This window comes from Myiozetetes cayanensis, unplaced genomic scaffold (genome assembly GCF_022539395.1).
Source record: "Myiozetetes cayanensis isolate MyiCay16 unplaced genomic scaffold, myiCay2020 scf1, whole genome shotgun sequence".
Taxonomy (NCBI): Eukaryota; Metazoa; Chordata; class Aves; order Passeriformes; family Tyrannidae; genus Myiozetetes; species Myiozetetes cayanensis.
In genome coordinates this window covers 128,578,763-128,597,922 of record NW_026086604.1, presented here as the reverse complement: position 1 = coordinate 128,597,922, position 19,160 = coordinate 128,578,763, and the positions used below count along the sequence as shown (strand labels likewise).

Here is a 19,160-nt window from a genome sequence, read left to right as displayed (position 1 = left end):
GCTGGGCGTGTCTGAGGATGGGACAGCACTTCCCTGGTCACCCTGACAGGCTTTCTAAATTGAAATTTCAGGCTATTCTTTAAAGTTCTTTGAGTGCTGCAGGTGCTAGCAGTATTCAAAGATTTATATTTAGGTTAAAGAAGAGAACATGTTATTCCAACAGTCTTATATTTCTCTTCAGTAACAGTTAACCCATTAAAACTTCTTATTTGACACCAGCCGCCAATATAGTAATGGTATTTCAGTTGATATTTTGCCAGAGGCAGATTCTTGTGCTGGGGTTAGTACTCAAAACCTGTTAGTTTATTCAAACAAATGACAAGGTTAGCAGATGACTTTGTTTTGGTGTTGATATAGTAAAACAAGACCAAAGCCAGCAGTGCGAGGATGCATACTGAAGGATGACTTGTCCATTTTTGGCATGGTTTATTGATACAGTTCCAAAAAACTAACTGGGAGAATAGAAGAGGACTACGTACCTGAAGTGGCTAAAGATTTACAGAAATGATGAATAAGTCTTTAAATTTCACAGAGTCTTTATGCAAAATGCAGTTCACTGGAAGTAACTATTCACAGATAGAGATGTAGCTTTAAATTTTCTTTCTAAATGCATTCACTGAAGTGTGAACTATAAATTGAAGAATTTCTTACTGTAGCCTGTGTTTTGGAAGATTTATTGTGTTGTATTTAGTGTGGTTTGCCTGTTTGAGTATGCCCTTGTGATACCCTCACTGTTCATTTTGGGATTCAGGCAATTTCCTGTAGTCAGGGCACTTGCTCTCTTGAAACCATGTAGAATTTCTGAAAGTAGTTGTGCTAGTGCACAACCTAATCATCCAGTGCATCTTATGTCATTGCAATGTTCATTTCTACATGCATGGTAGGTTTTTGTAGAATTCAGAAGAGAAGATTATGCATAATAGTTGTGGCTAGAATGAATTTTGTGGCTTGGGTGTGAAATTTCCCATGTATCCATACAGCCTTGCAAAAGAGAACTAAAGAATGCCTCCTGTTTTGGGAAATGTTGCACAGAAAAATCATTCTGCTCTGTGGAAGGCAGCTTTTGTCCAAAACTCTCACCTTGAAAACTGCCTACATTTAGCTGGGCTGTTCTGTATGTGAGGCAGGTATTGCCAAGTAGCTTTTCAAGGAATGTTGGATGATTTTTACCAGATGTGTTCAGAAACCAGATGTGGAAGGCAGAGTCTGTCTCTCTGTCTATGCTGGTTAATCTAGTGCATATTTTTGCTTTGTTTATTCTGAACATAGTTCCAGAAGCTGAGCTGTGCAAACAAATCAGTGACGCAACATGCCACTTCACTAAAACCATGCTGCTGAAGTGAAGAAGTGTAAGAGAAGAATTCAGAGAAAGTCCTGTTTCCATAGTGAAAGCAATAAATATTTACTTATTAAAAATAACATTAATCTATACATTGCAAGTCTGCTTTTTTTTCCTGAAGAGATTTTATGTGATGTTTGCAGGGAATATAGGTAACTATATTCACTGTGAAGTAAACACTTTGGTTTTGATTCTTCAGTGAAGTTGTTTCCTAAAGTATCTGTAATGGCTGTACATGCCCATCATATGTGCTTCTTTCTGAGCTGGAAGGTATCATTCAGTACTCTGACATGCAGCACTTTTCAGCTTTATTTTCTAAACCCTTAAACCATCTTCATCTAGAATCACTATAAAATTATATTTAAAATGCAGTGTTTTAATGTGAACAATTAGAGTTGCATGTGAAGTTCTCCCTTTAGGTTCTTCCTCTTCCCTCTAGATACTACCTTTGTGGTATTGATGGTGATACTTTCCTTGCAAGGTATAAAATGATACTAAAATACAGGTAATGAATTTACCATATACAGGGTGTTAGAAAAAGTATTAATTTGCATTTATTGAATATTCATGTCAGTCAAATTACCAAGGCTGTTAATTAAAATTAGTGTAAAGGTACAAGTGTATGTTTGCACATGTGTGACTGAAAAAAATCTCCTTATTTTCCATTTGTTCTGTCCACTCCTAAGTTGAGGAGTATTTATTGCTGCAGTCATATGGATATTAATACACTTTTCTCCATCTGACTTTCTTTTAGCACACTGATTTATGTCAGTACATGGACAAACACCCTGGAGGGCTTCATCCAGAGAATGTGAAGGTAAGAGTCAAAAAGAGCACACTTTCAAGGCAAACACAGTAGCATTGCAAAATGTCATGTCAAGTCTTTCATAGAAACTGTTTATATATTATATATATGAGTAAATGCTATTAACAGTGTTGATAATTCCTCCCCTCCATTCGAACATTTGCCCTTAAGATAAGACAATATTGCCCTTAAACCCCAGACTAAATGTTTTTTAGGCTGTCAGTGCTAGATCTTCAGTGAGGTAAGTCAGCGTAGGTTCACCAAGTTTGAGGGAACTGTAATGAATGGTATTAGCTTTTTATATGAGCAGATAAAATATTCCCTAATCTTTTTGCTCACTTACTTTGATGAAGCATTTTCATAGCTGATCTCACTTTGGAATTTTTTTTCCTTCTAAGGTAGATACTTGGAATCATCATGCAAGAAAGAGGGGGTTTAATAGCAGGATTTAATGGAAATATAGATGGGTAGAGACTTGATCCAGTTACTTTTTGGGAAGCCAGCCAAATGATTTTAGCATTAAATGGAAGCCAACCAGACATGCAGAATGTGTCGTGTGTGTATAGATCACTCAGATGGTATTTGTTACACCTGTCTTGCACTTTGACATCAGTCCCATTGTTGTTCTACTTTGGAAGTGTTTAAATCTTCACTTATACTGAGAGCTTTATTCCAGTATTTAACTTCTTGAAATTTAGAAGTTCATGGAAAAAAATAACTCTCTCTTTTCTGGAAAACTCAGAGGGCCTGTTTGGTTTAAGGAAAGAAAATGTTTCAAAAAGAGGAGGGATTTTTTTTTTCTGCTGTAGCTGATCATTGTTGCACATCATCTAGTTTTGTAATGTAGTTTCATGACTTTTCCATGTTCTTTGACTGAAAAGTGTCATTTACAACATATGAAGTAGATGAGAACAACTGCTATCTAACGAATTTAAGGAAAATTCTTCCTTACTGCATATATTTGTCCTAACTAAAAAAAAAAAAAAAAATTCTTTTTGAAAATGCATGTTGTGTATTCTGCAAGATAGCATCCTTGTAATGTCTGACTGTCACTCAGACATATTGCTAGTGGGAACAGGGAAGGCCCATGGGTCTTCCCAGCTTCCCAGTGCCTCTGCAAGTGTTTGGTATAAGTGAAGACTGGCTTTGAAGGTTCTTTGTGCTACTACAGATTTGCAAGGCTGCAGTGCTGTATAGTTCAAGGTCTGATATACAGTAGTCATTGTAGCTGTAATTGTTCACTACTAAAAAGACATTATAATTTGCATAATTGTACTTTCATTCGATCTTATCATGGCCCAGTGAGCTTGTCTTTGAGGAGGATGGGTGTAGGCAGATAGCTGGGCTTGCTAATGTATCATGTCACCCTCTACATCCTGAGATACTTGTCTTTTAAAATAGTAGCTGCAGACTGAACTGCAGCAGCATTTCCTTTTCAGATTTTGCTGCATATATTTGCGTGGCTATCTTTACCATCTAACGACAGTGCAACACTTCCAAAGCTCATAGACACATTAAAAATATTTCTTTGAATAAGCACATGTAGAGTCCCAAGGTACTGCTAGTTCAAGTTTTTTATAGTCCAAATGGATTTTTAATAAAAGGAAACTGGAAAAAAAAAAAAAAAAAAAAAAGAGGTGAAAACCCCCCAAATTAGGAAACTGGAGCAGATGAAACTCCCCTTCTACCATGAGGAATCCCTTGTAACAGGTTTTTTTCTCTTAAATAATATTAATGAAAATCTATTGGATATATTTAGGGTACTCTCTTGCCAGGCCAGCAGCAAAGGCTAGTGTTAATTGATGCAGTAATTAAAACCTGACATGATGGTTTGAGCTCCTACCAATTTAAAACTGAACTAGCCAGCTTGAGGTTTTCAGTGAATACCTGATCTCAAAGCTGAGTGAAAAATAACCCAAGAGAGTGATTTCTTCAGCTGTGGGGACAGAAAACCAGTCATATATGTTAAAAGCTCCCAGACCTTCACCAGCATGCCAAACTAAAAGCTTGCACTACTCTTTTCTAACAATAAGATGGTTACTTCATATATCCTAATGCTTTGTTGTGCTGTACTCAGCTTGTTGACGTACATAATTGTGGTTCTGAGAGTTTGCCACCTATGTTGGTGTTAGTTTCTGGACAAAGTTGTCTGTCTGGAGATACACCTGATTTTTAAGGGTTATGCTGAGCCATGTTAATTAGCCTTCTCTCCCTGCCAGCCCCTTCTTGCTAGAGGAGCTTTAGCAATTTCACTTTTAGTCAGACCTTTGGACAGTGTTTGTTCAGAATCAGTGGTTATGTGATCCCTAAATCCATTTAAAAAACTTCCAGTTGAGCAATTATATTCCAGTAGCAATAAATTAGTCTCGTCTCTCTGGGGCTAACCTGTGGGATTAAGCCCATTAATGCTCTCCTAGTATGACAAAAGACCCCCTGCCTTTTAATTTTGTTCTTGAGGAAAGTATTGCCTGCTGATGGATATTCCTTTCTGGCTTCTTGCCAGTTATTATAAATAGAAAACCACATAATCAAACATCTTTCTTTTTCCAAAGAATATATAAGATAGTTCCTGTAAAACAGTACTTTATAGGAAGGCAGAAGCAAAACCATTATTTAATTATGTTTTGTTTTCTATGGGACATCTCCTGCCTAATTGTATTTCTGAATTTTCTCTATATTTACAAGCTAAAGACAGTGCTTGTTCCCTCAGGCTTACTTTTAAATGAAGAACTGTAAATAGAATAAAAATCCAAATTACTTTGATGGACACACATATTGCTGTCCCCTCGGGGGTTGTGTTTGACATTGCCTTTCTTTGTGGTTTCAAATAGGCTATTTGCTGTCATTTAAATATTTTAAATAAAGACTAAGCAGGATATTATAAGTATGTGGAAGTAGAAACAAGAATGTCTCAATTGGCAGTTGTAGAAGTCTTGGGACAGTATGTTTAGGCAAATAAAACAATATTGCTTCCTGAAATATTAGGTTTAGCGTTTTTAATGGTATGTATGTATTGACACATAATAATTTCAAAGTTTCATAATTCATGCATGGAGGTGCAAGTCTTACAAATAACATCAGGCTTTAAACCCTTCAAGGAATTTTTGTGTGAAGGTGAGATGTTTTAAAAATGTCTATCCCTGAGAATGTTAAACCAAGTATCCTTGGAAAACACAATTATTTACATCTTTGGTAACTAACAAGCTTGCATGTCTAACATTTATTTATGATTATATATTAATATACTTTCTACAGTGTTATAGTTAGAGATGATGAGGTGATCAGTTAATAAGTTCCTTTGTAGTAGGCAGGGCCTCATCTTCTCATGTGTGGTTTTGAAGATATCTTCCTCAGTTTTTCCAGAACTGAAGGCACACAATAAATCTTAAATACATGGCCCCTCATATAATTATGTTTCCTGTGGAAGCCACTGCTGCAGCCTTGTACATGATTGGAAATAAGAGTTGATTTATATTTGTACTGTGTGGCACTTGCCAAGCTGCAAAACGTGCTGTGGCAAACTGACGTACAAGGTTTGCTCCTGACTCTCCCTGTGCTGCTTCTGCTGGCCTGGACTACTGAAATCTGTACTCCTGGCTTTCTTTCCTACAGCTGTTCCAGCTTTTAGAGGTAGTTCAGGCTCAACTAAAACATCTGGATTGCTTCCTAGAGCAGGAACTCTAGTGGATCATAGCAAGTAGCTGACTCTACCAGTGATATTTTTTTTTTTTTTTTTTTGATGATCTTCATTCTGATTTATGTCCCTTAAGTACTTTTTTTGTGCATTTCAGCATGTCCTGTGAAAATGTAACTGTTCTTAACTTCTTCTAACCTTTGAAATATCATTGTTATTACCACCATGTCTTTTACTCCATATTATTACATTCCCAGTAAAGCACATAAATTCCTCTTTATGTCTTGATGTATTTATTTTATAGCTGAGTTTGTTTACTGTATCTCCTATTACTGATGGAATAAGCTTGCATCTGTCATGCCTGCATTGCCTGTTTGCATCCCTGCCTTAAAAATAAATCTAATAATGAAAGCTGATTTGCTTCCTAATTAGTGGTGCTGCCTCTAAATAGCTGTAGTCTTTGAGAAAAGCGTACTCATTTTTTTCTTTTTTCTTTTCTTCTACTTTCAGTGTTAGAGGTAATATTGATTTGTGTGAGCATTTGGCAGAAAAACCCCTATCTTTGACAGAATAAAAAGGCACTTGCCTGTGACCCACTGCTCCTTAATTCATGTAACAGCAGCCTGAATGACAACGGGTTGTCAGCCAGGCAAAAAAAAGGTCTCTTAATCACTCTCAAAATCTTTTACTTCAGGCAACTTGGAAGGCTCCTGTAGTCTACTGTGACCAGAGGGAGACGGAACTTCCAGTTTGTTCTTATTCTATCTAATATTGCTGCACTGATTTGTTCCTCTCCCTGGGCACCTTTTCTCTTCCTGGGGCCAAAAAGTATTAAGAAGAAATAGGCAGACCCTCTTGTTGAGCTTTGCATCAGGAAACAGGAATATTCAGCCTTTTCCCAGGAGTCTTCAAGGCTTCAGCTCTCACCCATCTCAATTTTGAGCCTTCCTTGCTCCTAGGAAGCAGGGCACAGCAGTTTTCTATGCATAATGGATGGATATTTTTGAAGTGAAACCTCAACCGACTAAGCCCTACCCCCCACCACAACCTTTTAAAATGTATTTTATCACTGTAATACTAAGTCAGGGTATGTGGCAAAGTGTGGATTGGAATTTGGGTATTCAGCTTGCTAGGGCAGTCCAATAATCTCTGTAAAATACGCTTAAATTTCAGCAAAAAACTATAATTAGTTTGTCTTAAAAGTTTTTAAAAATGGTTTAAAAGAAATGTAATTGATAGGAATTAATGAAACATAATGGGATGCTGCAATATTTTTCTGTGCTAAATGCTCAAGAAGAGGTCAGTCAACTTAATAGCAACTATATAGTTAAAAAAATAATAACACCCCCCCCAATCATATATGACAAAAATATTGGATTTATTAAGCTAAGGATTTAATGCTGGTCTTCTGCACATTGGATTGAAAATGTTGAAATACAGTGAATGTTAATTGCTGTTACCAGAAATCTATGACGCTTAATCACTTATGGTATTCATTTATTCCGCTTTTTGCTGCAATACTATGAACATTGTCCTTAACTAACGGTTGCAGTTTTTAAAATGGAATCTGTTTTTGACAGATGAGTAATTTTGGCATTTAATGACTATTGTGAAAATTGCTAATCTGAGTCAAAGCCATAGGGTAGTTGTCATCTGATGTCTTCTGTAAACATAAATATTTATCATCGAACTGATTACAGCTTTAGAATAATCTGAAGCACAAAGGGTAGGGAAGCATCCAGAACATGGAAGGATTAGGTGGTTCCTATGTCCCATCCATATGAAGCTTTGCTGCACTTGAAGTGCAGCTGCTTGAACTTTGGCAATAGCAGAGCATTGTGTACTGGCTCTTGCTGAGCTGTAGCTCCATTTATTTTTAGCAAGATACAAACCTATATGCTTGTTAGTAAAGCATAGTATCCAAAAAGTCCAATAAAAATGCTTTCGGTTTTAGCTAGAGTTGTTTTAATTATGTAGTCCTTCCTGGCCTACTTCTGTTTGCTTTCCATTTTGTGATAATATAAATATCTGTAGTGTGCACAGGACATTTGTGTTCCCCTTTTTTGTGGGAGACATACGTTGGATGACATGGCCAGTCCTGCATCTGTATGTGTCAAACACCTGATTACGTGATGTAGGGGAAGCTGTGGTGTGTGAGAGCCTGTGTGTAACCAGAGGTATCTGACCGAAAGGTAGAATGCATAGGCTTGGATGCACAGGAAGCGGGCAGTTAAACCGTGAGAATAAATCCAGCTGTGATGTATTTTCATGTCACTGACTCACTGGGGTTTAAGGAAAGTCTTTTACTCTGAGGTGAATACCTGCTGTGGTGGTCCTTTGAATTTTATCAGTTGTTACTGGAAGCAAATCTAACTAATTTCATTCTTTTGAAATCTGTCCCTTGCCCACTAAAATTAGTGATGCTGCTGATGCGGAGTTGAATTAAAAATATATTTCAGCAGATATGCTAAGTAAAAAGCAATGTTTAATGCTGTTGAGAGGTTGCTATTTTTCATTCCTCATCCAGTGAACAAGCAGGTGTGCAGCAGACAGAATAATGTTATGCCAAATTAAGGTCGTCTTTTACACATGGCATTGAGAATTGATTATTTAAATTAGACTTTTTAGTTATCAGACATTAAATATGGCATCAGCATTTCACTCTATGTCAGTCTTGTCACTTAAAGTAATGATTAGATAATATGCACAACTGTGAACAGTAAATGTAGAATCTTTATCAGCATGTTAAAATTCATGCTAGAAGAATGTCACATTCATAAATGTGCTTGTAATTTATTGTCTGTATGATCTGTGTGGTTCATATGGCAAAAACCATGAAAATATTGTAGGGAGGAAGAGAACACTTTAAAATCTTTAAAAGTGGTAAGGCAACAATTGCCACTGTGACCTAGTTCATCAGGTAAATGAACTGGTGAAAGGTAGAAAAGGAGATTTAATTGAATTTATTTTTATTTTTACAATTCAGAAGAAAAAAACCCGAGTCTTACACTTATTGAATGTTAGCAGATGACTATAACTGATCATAAGGGAGTGTCTTTATACTCACTTAATTAAGCACACCTTCCTCATTTCGAATGACTGTAGTAGTATCCAGAGGGGACAAAAAATTATTAAAAGAGCATCAAAGAGAATAGAAGTTAGCAAATTAACACATTCCATCTCTTTCCTTTGCAGTTCTGCTGCAAATAAGTGGAAAAATCTGTATATATTTTCTTAAAGCAGTGGTGTGATGTGCATTCCCAGTGGCTGTATCGTATGCATTTCTGCATCTTTGGTAAGACTCTCATATAAGGAATGCAGGAGCAAGTTAGAAGCCTTTATAAATGTATTTTGGAGTGAATTATTTCAGAATTCTTTTGGAGGGAACTCAGTTGATTCCAGGAAGGTCAGATAGGAGAACGTTTTAGTGAGATAAAGCTTATTATGATCACAATAATCCTGCTGATTCAAATAGCTAATAATTTTTTATTCAGAGAGGATCCTTTATTCTTAGAGATGCAAATTTGTCTCAGGTCACCAATTTGTTCCTGGAATTCCTTCTTTTGACAATTTAAACAAGAGAGTCTACAAAGCTTTGACCTAAAAAGTTCAGTATTTCCCCAGGACATTTTTAGAAGGGAAAAGTTGGATTTTATCTTGTTGCTATTATCCCGGTTGGGAAGAGGGAAAAGAATAGCAAACGAAGAGTGATAAAAAAGATAGTGCTTTTGAGTTTTTGACATGCTAGCAGAAGTCACAGAGGGCCATTTCTCCTTGCTTCTGTGATAATACATATTACCAGGTAGTCTTTTCTTTTGTTAATGGTTTAAAACAGGTTGATCTAAAACTCCCAAACAATCTAATAAACCCAAATGTAACTGAGGATTGTGTAACTGAGGTTGTGTCTATTTCCAAGGCTGTGAGGTAGTACTGGAGGGATTTATTATCTCCTTTTGCCTTTGTAAATAGCCAGTAATTCACAGAAGCCTGTAATATCCTCTGGATGATAGGGACTACACTGGTTGCAAACATGAGAAGGGATGTCCTGAGTTGCGTTTCTTTTACTGGCATTTTTTGATTTGATGGCCTATAAAGACTGAATATGATTTGATTGATGCTGAATACACATTTGGGAATTCAGATGATTACGTGATACCCAGACAGTGGGGTTTGATACTTAGAGCAAACAGGAGCTTTGTATTCCCATTGGTGACTGATAATAAAGCTTCTATGGTATTGTGCATTATTTTTCAAAAGTAACTATGCTAATGGAATGGTATGAGCTTGCTAAAGGAATGACACGTTAATTCAATCTTGCTTTCAGCTTTCTGCTGAAATGATGTTAACTCCTGGTCTAGGTTAGATCAGCCCAATTTGCAATCTTTTGCTGCAGAGAGAGCAGAACCAAGATTTTTACTTATCTTCTGTAGACTTAAAAGTTCTGTGTTGCTTTTGTATCTAGGGCCTGGTCCTTTATTGTCACAATACAACGTGTACTAAGGAAGCTCAAACGCAGGAAATAGGTCAGAAATCCCTCTGTGCCATCAGGGAAAGATTTAAAAAAGTCCTCCACAGGCCTCATTATTCTGCCCTTTTAGCCAACATCCTTCCTGTCACTGGGTTCTTGATGCCTCAGCAGAGACTACGTGGGAATGGTACATTTTCTGGAGAATCTCTCTTAAGACATGTTATGAATTTCTACTTTTCACTTACCCCAATATCCTTTACCAGAAATGCTCTACCATCTCTGGGAATGGAGAGCAACTACACAGAGTCATCTGAGCACTTTACACGGATCACATGTACATGAATGTCCCCCTTTATCATTAGACTCTTAAGAGGTTTCTGAACCCCAGTCAGAAAGTGTTAGCTCCCATCAGTCCCACCCTTTAGATGTGGGTTAGACAGCCTGTGTCGGTGTCTACCTTACAAGCTCATTTAGTGGCCAACAGAGAGCAAATCATTCTGCAGCGTATGAGCCACCTTGCAGCTGTTAGATCTGTGCATGTAATGGTCTAGGCTATACACTCACCCAGGCTCATGAAAACATCAGGAAAGCTGGACTGCTCAAATCTCTCAGAAAATCTAGTAGTTTAGAACTACTATAGGCATTTGGTCGAATATTGCATACAGCTCAAGTGGCTATCCAGCCCTTACTCTTGAAAGGCTACATAGGTGCTGTTTAACCTTTCTGTGTAGTTGAGGGCTTTCTCTTGTAAGTTTTAAAAGCTGCTAATATTCTTTTAGTATCACAGTCCATAACCACCAAATTAGCTTTGACATGCAGGCATTTTTCTCACTGACAGTGAAAATTCTTCATTAAAATATGTTGCTCATTAAAGTGAGAGATGCATTACAATCAGGGGGAAAAGGGTATTTTTAATTGCTATAATAAATAAGCGAGACCTGAAGCCACAAGTGTTAGATTGGTTTTTTCCTCTGAACATAAAGTGTTGAGCCTCCTAATGTTGCTGAAAACCTGACTTGTAGAGACAAATCTCTGTCCTGATTTCTGTCTTTTTCGACTCTTACTACAATGACCTTTGTCATTTTGTGTGTTTAATTTAATCATCAAAACCTCTGTTCTTACTATTAAGCTACGAACTGGACAAAAGTGATGTCCTAGCTTGTTTATTGCAGGTTCTTTGATACTCATACAGCCTTGTGAATATTAAAATTACTAACATAAAAGCTAAAGAGCTACCAATCTGTGTTGTTTCTACCCTCACAATCTGTGCTGTTTCTACCCTAATCCATTGAAATGCATATTGAATTTGCCACTGACTCCTTTTAGAGTTGTCCTCTGGTCTGCAGGGGTCCCATCCTGTGGCCTTGGGGAAATGGCAGTTCAGTTGCTTGTTCGAAACCTGCTGCAGAAGCCCAAGGCTGAGGTTTCAGTGATCAGAATTGAGTGAGGAAGCAGCAAGTTGAGAGTATGACCATGATAGATGGTATGTTGATTTCAGATGGGGTACATGAGTAAGAGTTGATAGTACCTCATCTAGCATTCATTTTGATCCTTATGAGAGTAATGGAGATATTCTGGAAGGGGAATGGATTTCTTGGAGAAGGCTTTCTTCAGGATCCTGATGGGAACTTGACTGTGAGAGGGCAGAAGTGTTTTGTGAGGCATCAGAAACAATTCTTTCAAATTCAACTTCTGTTTTTTGTGGAGTTGGGAACCACTGGGAATGGAGAGTATTTCTTAGTGTTTCCTCTTCCCGAGCAATTCCAAAGGGCCTCTGTTTTGCAGAGTGTTCTGCTGCCAGGCGTTAGGCTTGTGTTTTCACTTAAATCTCTTCACATTTAATATTACCAAATAACTAAGGTGAGGAGGAAAAGAAAAAGCAACAAAATATCTGAGTTAACCCTGTAACAAATTCAGGAAGATTTTTTTCTCTTTCATGGTCTTCCTCTGAAGAGGTGTGAGTGAATTCATTAACTTTTGTGGAACTACTTGATGAGTACAGCATGTCTACAGGTTTGGAATAAAATTGCTTTCCAAAGCTGGCTTCAAGAGCAGATGTTGATTCTGTTTAGCTGTGAAGTTGTTGGGCCTTTTTTTTTTTTTTTTTTTTTTTAGCACATGATGTCACATCACTTGACTCATTGCATTAAAGCCAAATGAAAGACCACATTAATAAATATATTTTGAATTATTATAAAGATTACAGTACCGAAAGATACCATGATAATTAAAATTTCTTTGCATATTTAAAAATAATGTTTAAGGTAAATACCATTGATTCACCCTAGAAAACTGGTTATTTTCTCTTTTTATTTTAAAAATTATATTATATTGAATTAATGTAATAGAATTTAATTTATATTTTCAGTGTGTAATGAAAGCCATTTCTGCTTCTCGCCCTTATTAAAATAGTTTTAATGTACCATGCATTCCATTTTAACCACAATTCAAAAAGGAATGTGCATGTTACTTATGACTTTCCTGCTATTCTTTGTTTCTATATTTTGCTCTTAGGTTTCCTCAGCACATTGTTAGACCCAGCCCTAGCAAGAAGGTGATTGATATGGCTCTTTGTGCCCTGGCTAAGTAGCTAAACATAGAGTGTATTGTGTCTGCACTCAGGGAAAAAATGAAATGCAATTAAATTCATTTCAACTTCAGTAACATGACATTTCTGTTTCTTTCATGTCAGGCTTTATTCTTTTCTATAATCAGATTTTGTAACCCTTTTTATAATGTCTCTTCACTTCAGTAATCACTAAATAGGATGCTTGTGTTGCAAGTTAATTAGAAATTCTTGTGTGCCTGGGTTGACTTTTCCCAAATCCTTGGTGTGGTTTCCACATCTTGTGAGAGAGTATGTTTCACTCTCCACTGAGCTGTTCCATATCCACTCTTGAATCCTCCATGTTTAGATTTGCAAGGGATTTTTGTGTTCCCTTTTGGAAACTGAAGTATTTCTTAAAATATTTCAGGCAATAGGAAGCGTCTGTATATTAGGATAGGTTTTTCATAACTTCTGGGAGTTTATTCACCCTTTATATTGCCAAAATCCATGACGGTTAACACAGCCTTTCACAGCAAGTGCCAGTAAGAATGCAGGACAATGATGCATGCGGGAGGTGAAAAGGGGAGGACAAAAGATCTTCATCATCCAGCTCTTTGTTCATAGTTGTAAATTACAATATACACAGTAGTAATGCTTAGTTTTAGGGGTAAGAATTTGTAGAGTTCAGTGAAGGATTCAAAGAAACATGAAGAGTGAGTTAAGCTCTTATCTAAATTTACCTTAAAGACTATTGCAAGTAGATTTCAAAAGTCATCTTTTGGTTCAGTGAGAGTTATTATTTCCTAATGAAAAATATGTAAGAAACTCCCATTAAAATAAACTTTGAGGGGAAAACCTATCATACTTGCAGATTTCCTTGGGTACACAGGCATTATTGTTATGCTATTAATTTCTTTGTTTTAGCTCCAGTGTTCCATCCCCCAGCCTAATCTCCCCATCCCTATCCACCCTGTACTGTTGTTTCCTATAATTAGTGAAGATACACATCTGTCTTCAGGCTACCACCTAATCTTTAAGGCCATATGGGTAAATGGAATATAATTATAATCTGGTAGACACCGAGTCTTCTGCGCATGGTTGTGTCGCTCCTGTTCATTTTTAAGCAGGCAAATTGAATCTATGATATAGTAGGGCTTGGAGGATGGATTTAGTCCTTGCAAAGGAAATATTTTTCAGATGAGAATTTTGTTGTGTTAAATTTGGGTGGGAATTGCGCCAGTTTGGGAGGAATTCTGACAAAATGTTACTGCAATATGCAAGCACCCTGCATATTGTGAAGAATTCACCTGTGGTTATATGCAAAATATTAACAGAGGTCATTTTTTGTCCCCCTCTTTTTCAGTTATTTTTATTTCAGTTGCTGCGAGGACTGTCTTACATCCACCAGCGTTACATTTTGCACAGGGACCTGAAACCACAGAATCTCCTGATCAGTGACACGGGGGAGTTAAAGCTGGCAGACTTTGGTAGGCAAGCAGTTAATTACAAGTCTCTTATAATGTTGTAGGAATGTCAGACAGATGGTTCCATTGATTTCTCTTCCCCCCACCCTATTCCTTAGACACACCTTCTTCATTGTAGATAATTGCACATTTTACTCCTGAGTGAAGAAATTGATTATGGTCAACAAAATGCTTGATTAAAAGGGAGCATGTGAAAAACAAATACACACTCCAGTTCTCTCAAGGAAGATAGTGCTGAAAATATTTGCATTTTATTTATCATGAGACCTCTGAATTAGAATTGAAAGCAATTAAAAAAAAAATAAATAAAAAGAAGAAAAAAGAGAGAGACCTGAGGAAATACAGGCTATATGAAGGGCACAATCACTTTATGGAAACAACTCTAGGGTTGTGGAGATCTGTATTAACTTTCATTAAATGGTTGTTGAAAGAGACTGAAGGACACAAGAGTAAGTGTTCCTTCTAAAGAATATAGTGCATGGGATCACCTGGACTGCTTTCAGTATCCATTAGTCCATCATTGGGAAGACTTATGTGGAGTTTAAAGTCAGGATGAAATGTTAGCCTTTTGCTTATTTTTAATTTTTTAAGCCATTTTCTACTGGCTACACTGGGGCAAGTACTCTTTCCTCTGAAAACTGTTGGGAATGCAGATGTGGAAAATGGCAATATTTTTCTTTAGTGGTTTTTACAAAATGTTGTAGAAATTTCTTTCTTTCCTGTAGGTCAGCTTCTCAGTTACTGATTCCAGCAGAGCTTCTGAAGTAAGATGAAAATGTGACCTATTGGCTTTTTTGAAATGTCTTTTATTTTTATGACTGCTATCCACATCATGCTTCACATTTCATGCAGTATCAGTAATGAGGAAACCTTATGTGCTAATTGGCAATTTCACTGTTAATGTAGTAATGGGTTTTTGTCTTTTAATTAGCATTACTGCAATTAACAGCTCAGTGTTTATTGGGATGCTGGAGAAGGGAATAGGACTTCAGGTGGACACAGTCCACAAGAACTTGATTGGCCTTTGGATTGTAAGGCAGTTAGAGAAATAGCATTAGAAGCAATTATTATCTGGTTTTACATGCCATTTTCTGTTACCATTTTTTTGAAAACTTGCTGTTTTTTAAAATATATGCTTTAAAAAAACATTTCTGCATTTTGCATTTTACTATGAGCTTTCATCTCTTAAGTACATGAAACAGGTGAATCAATAAGTGTTCCTGTAGTGAGTGAAATAGGAGATAGTCCTCTGTTAAAGGTGCTCTGCTGTTTGATAGTAAGATTTTCATTGTATCATTTATATGTATAAAACACTGAACTGATCTGATTCCAAGTATCCCCATATTATAAGTCTTTCGGGAGATTGTAATGATGGTTCTCTGGCTATTGTGGATGCTGAAAACCATATAAAAGATCTCACAAACTCTTTTATATGCAAAATGTTTCCTATGGTGTGGGGGTGGGTTGCTGAAGCTCTGTGGCTTGTGTGGATGGGGAGAGGGAGGCTGCACGCTTTTCAGCTGTTTAAGAAAAAAGAAAACAACCCCTCTTTCACCAGAACTGTTAAAAGCATTGCTGGAGGTGTGAACTCACCGACTCAGACATTGACCTGCCTCTTGTATTGCCTGATATTGCCATAGAACAGAGGAAAGGGTGGGACGTTTGTTTTGCCCTGCTGCAGTAGGAAATGTAAGTATTAGTTCTAATGAAATTATTGCCTCATTGTGGCACCAGGCTAAATGTCCCAGTAATGACATCGAAGGCAGGATTTTCACAGCTTCATCCTGGTAGGAGCTTAAGGTTGACCATTATGAAATATTTTGATAGACTAGAAAGGTGTGTAACTACAACCAAAATGAAATACACAGTTGTAGACAATGAATGTCTAATATTGTGCAGAGGATACAGAGGATAGTTTGTTTTGACCTAACAAAAACATCTGCATAATCTACTTTTATACACAGAGAGAAGACTATATATCACCTTTTTTTTTAAAAAAAAGCTAGATTTTCTTTCATCGCTCATGACCTCGTAAAATTGAAAACCAGATGGGTTAGACTTCTCTTCTGAGAACCAAGATGAAAAATTAGAAGTGGTGAGGTTAAAGTCTGAAGGGTCATGACCTCTTTCACTTGAAACATGAGAAATGAGAGCACACCCCTGTGCTGTGTGCCTCCCTGTGCATATTTACTTATTTAAATGCTGTATTATTATAGCTCATCTTCCACATTCCCATTATGACTTTTCTTAAAAAATATGTAAAATACAGTCCTGTTTCTCTTTATGTTTTTCTGCCACGAGTGACTAATTTGCAATAATGTGCTTGGAAAGGAAGTTGGCTTACACTGTGTATTTGATTAATTACATGAGGAGCAGTATGGGAAATAGAAAGATGGTTGCTTTGCCTTCAAATGCACTCAAGGCAGGAGAAAACCTATCAAGAAATCAGTTTCTGACAGAGATAGGATTGACTTTGCTAGCACAATAAACATAAAATCCTAGAGCAAAGGCCTTTTAATCTCTAAGGACAAGACCTTCAGATTTTGGTTTCCTAAGTTTACAGAAAAGTCAACAGAATCTCTGAAGTTTTTCATTTGGTGTCAGGCTTATTTAATCTCTTCACTGTAGGATATCAAATACTTAAAAGCAGGCTGTAGTGGATCATAGTTCTTGAATAAACAAGGTAAAAGAAAGGCTATTCATGTCTGCCAGTGCATTGCACTGTGGCTGAAGTGGAATCTTTGAATAACTGTGAGCATGTGTTTTTCTATAGCAGGGCTCCCAGACATAGATACTCCACTGTGTGGGAGTGTCTTTGTTCAGACGAACAGCAGTTTGCTTTTCTGTTCATTGTGCTCTAGCTGCTAGGAAATGAACATTTATGAGAAGTCTCAGCGGTCAAATGAAAAGGGAGAACAGAATATAGAGGCTTTATCAAATTAAAAATGGATGAGCTATAAAAAATGGCTTTCTTGAGAAGATATAATAGGGGAGACTACATCTTGAATAATTGTTGCTATGAAAAATAGTCCTTGAATGCGGTACCTGCATTCTTTTTTCAATCTAGTTAAAATTCCAGAGGAAATTAAAGTATATGAGGAATTCTCTTTATGAAGTGAAGTGTAAGAATTATTTTTGATCCTATGGTGTGAATTTAGCTGTCTACCGGTTTGTTTATTTTTCCCCACATATACATCTGTCTTAAGTAGAAAGAAAGTATTTTAAACCTTTAATGAGTAATACCATAAGCAATTTGCCTCAGTCTTTTACAGGAAATCCTCAGGGTCACCGTCCCCCTAAGCTATTTGATAAGGACAGGGAGCAGAATAGATCCCCTGCAATCCAGGAGGAAGTAGCTAGTGACCTGCTGTGCCACTTAGACACTCACAGTCTGGGGGTCCAGATGGTATTCACACAAGGGTACTGGAGGGAGCTGGCAGAAGAGCCCATCAAGCCATTCTCCATCATTTATCATCAGCCCTGGTTAACTGGGAAGGTCCCAGGTGACTGGAGGCTGGACAGTGTGATACCCATCTACAAGAAGGGAACTACAGGCCTGACCTTGGTTCCGGGGAAAGTTATGGAACAGAGTATCTAGAGTGCAATCACCTGGCATGTCCAGGACAACCAGGGGATCAGGCCTGGCCAGCATGGGTTTAGGAAAGGCAGGTCCTGCTTGACCAATCTGATCTCCTTTTATGACCAGATCATCTCCCTGGTAGAAAAGGGAATGCTGTGGATGTGTGTACCCGGACTTCAAGAAAGCTTTTGATACGGCTTCCCACAGCATTTTCCTGGAGAAGCTGGCAGCCCATGGCTCGGACAGGTACACTCTCTGCTGGGTTAAAAAACTGTCTGTATGTCTGTGCCCAGAGAGTGGTGATGCATGGAGTTACATCCAGTTGGTGTCCAGTCACTAGTGGGGTTTCCCAAAGCTCATTATTGGGACCAGTCCTGTTTAATATCTTTATCGATGATCTGGATGAGGGTACCAAGGGCACCTTCAGTCAGAGTGCAAACAACCTAGTTAGGGGGGACTTTTGACCTGGTGGAGGGTAGGAAGATTCTGCAGAAGGATCTGGACAGGCTGGATCAATGGGCTGAGGCCAACTGTATGATACTCAAGAAGACCAAGTGCCCAGTCCTGCACTTGGGTCACAACAACCCCATGCAGTGTTACAGGCCTGGGAATAAGTGGCTGGAATGCAGCCCAATGGAAAACGGCTTTGAGATGCTGGTCAACAGCCAGCTGAACATGAATCAGCAGTGTGCCCAGATGATCAAAAAGGCTAATAGCATCCTGGCCAGCAGGACTAGGACAATGACTGTCCCTCCATACTCAGCACTGGTGAGGCTGCACCTTGCGTACTGTATCCAGTTTTTGGCCCCTCACTCCAAGAATGACATCGAGGTACTGGAGCATGTCCAGAGAAGGGTGACAAAGCTGGTGAAGGGTCTAGAGAGTAAGTCAAGTGAGGAGCAGCTGAGGGGACTGGGATTGTTTAGCTTGGAGGCTGAAGGGGGACCTTATTGCCTCTCTATAGGTACCTGAAAGGAGATTGCAACCAAGTGGGGATCATCATCTTCTTCCAGGCAGCTAACAACAGAACAGGAGGAAATGGTCTCAGTCTGCAGTAGAGAAGGTTCAAGTTGGATATTAGGAAGAATATCTTCACTGAAAGGATGGTTAAGCATTGGAACAGGCTGCCAAGGGAAGTGGTGGAGTCACCATTCCTGGAAGAGTTCAAGAAATGACTGGACGTGGCACTTAGTGCTGGTATTTAGTTGGTATGATGATGTTCAGTTAAAGGTTGGACTTGATGATCTTGGAGATCTTTTCCAACCTTAATGATTCTATAACTCCATTGCAAATTTAAATGAA

At 37.9% G+C, this 19,160-nt stretch overlaps 1 protein-coding gene across 6 annotated transcripts in view; it reads left to right on the top strand.

Annotated features, from left to right (window-relative positions):
• CDK14 (cyclin dependent kinase 14) overlaps positions 1-19,160 on the top strand; it is a 309,078-nt gene that overhangs the window by 144,272 nt on the left and 145,646 nt on the right. For all 6 annotated transcript variants that reach the window (XM_050333417.1, XM_050333452.1, XM_050333444.1 and 3 more), the window contains 2 exons: positions 2,094-2,156; positions 14,158-14,281. In XM_050333417.1, the coding sequence (XP_050189374.1) occupies positions 2,094-2,156; positions 14,158-14,281 (187 nt within the window). The remainder of the gene's footprint in view (positions 1-2,093; positions 2,157-14,157; positions 14,282-19,160) is intronic.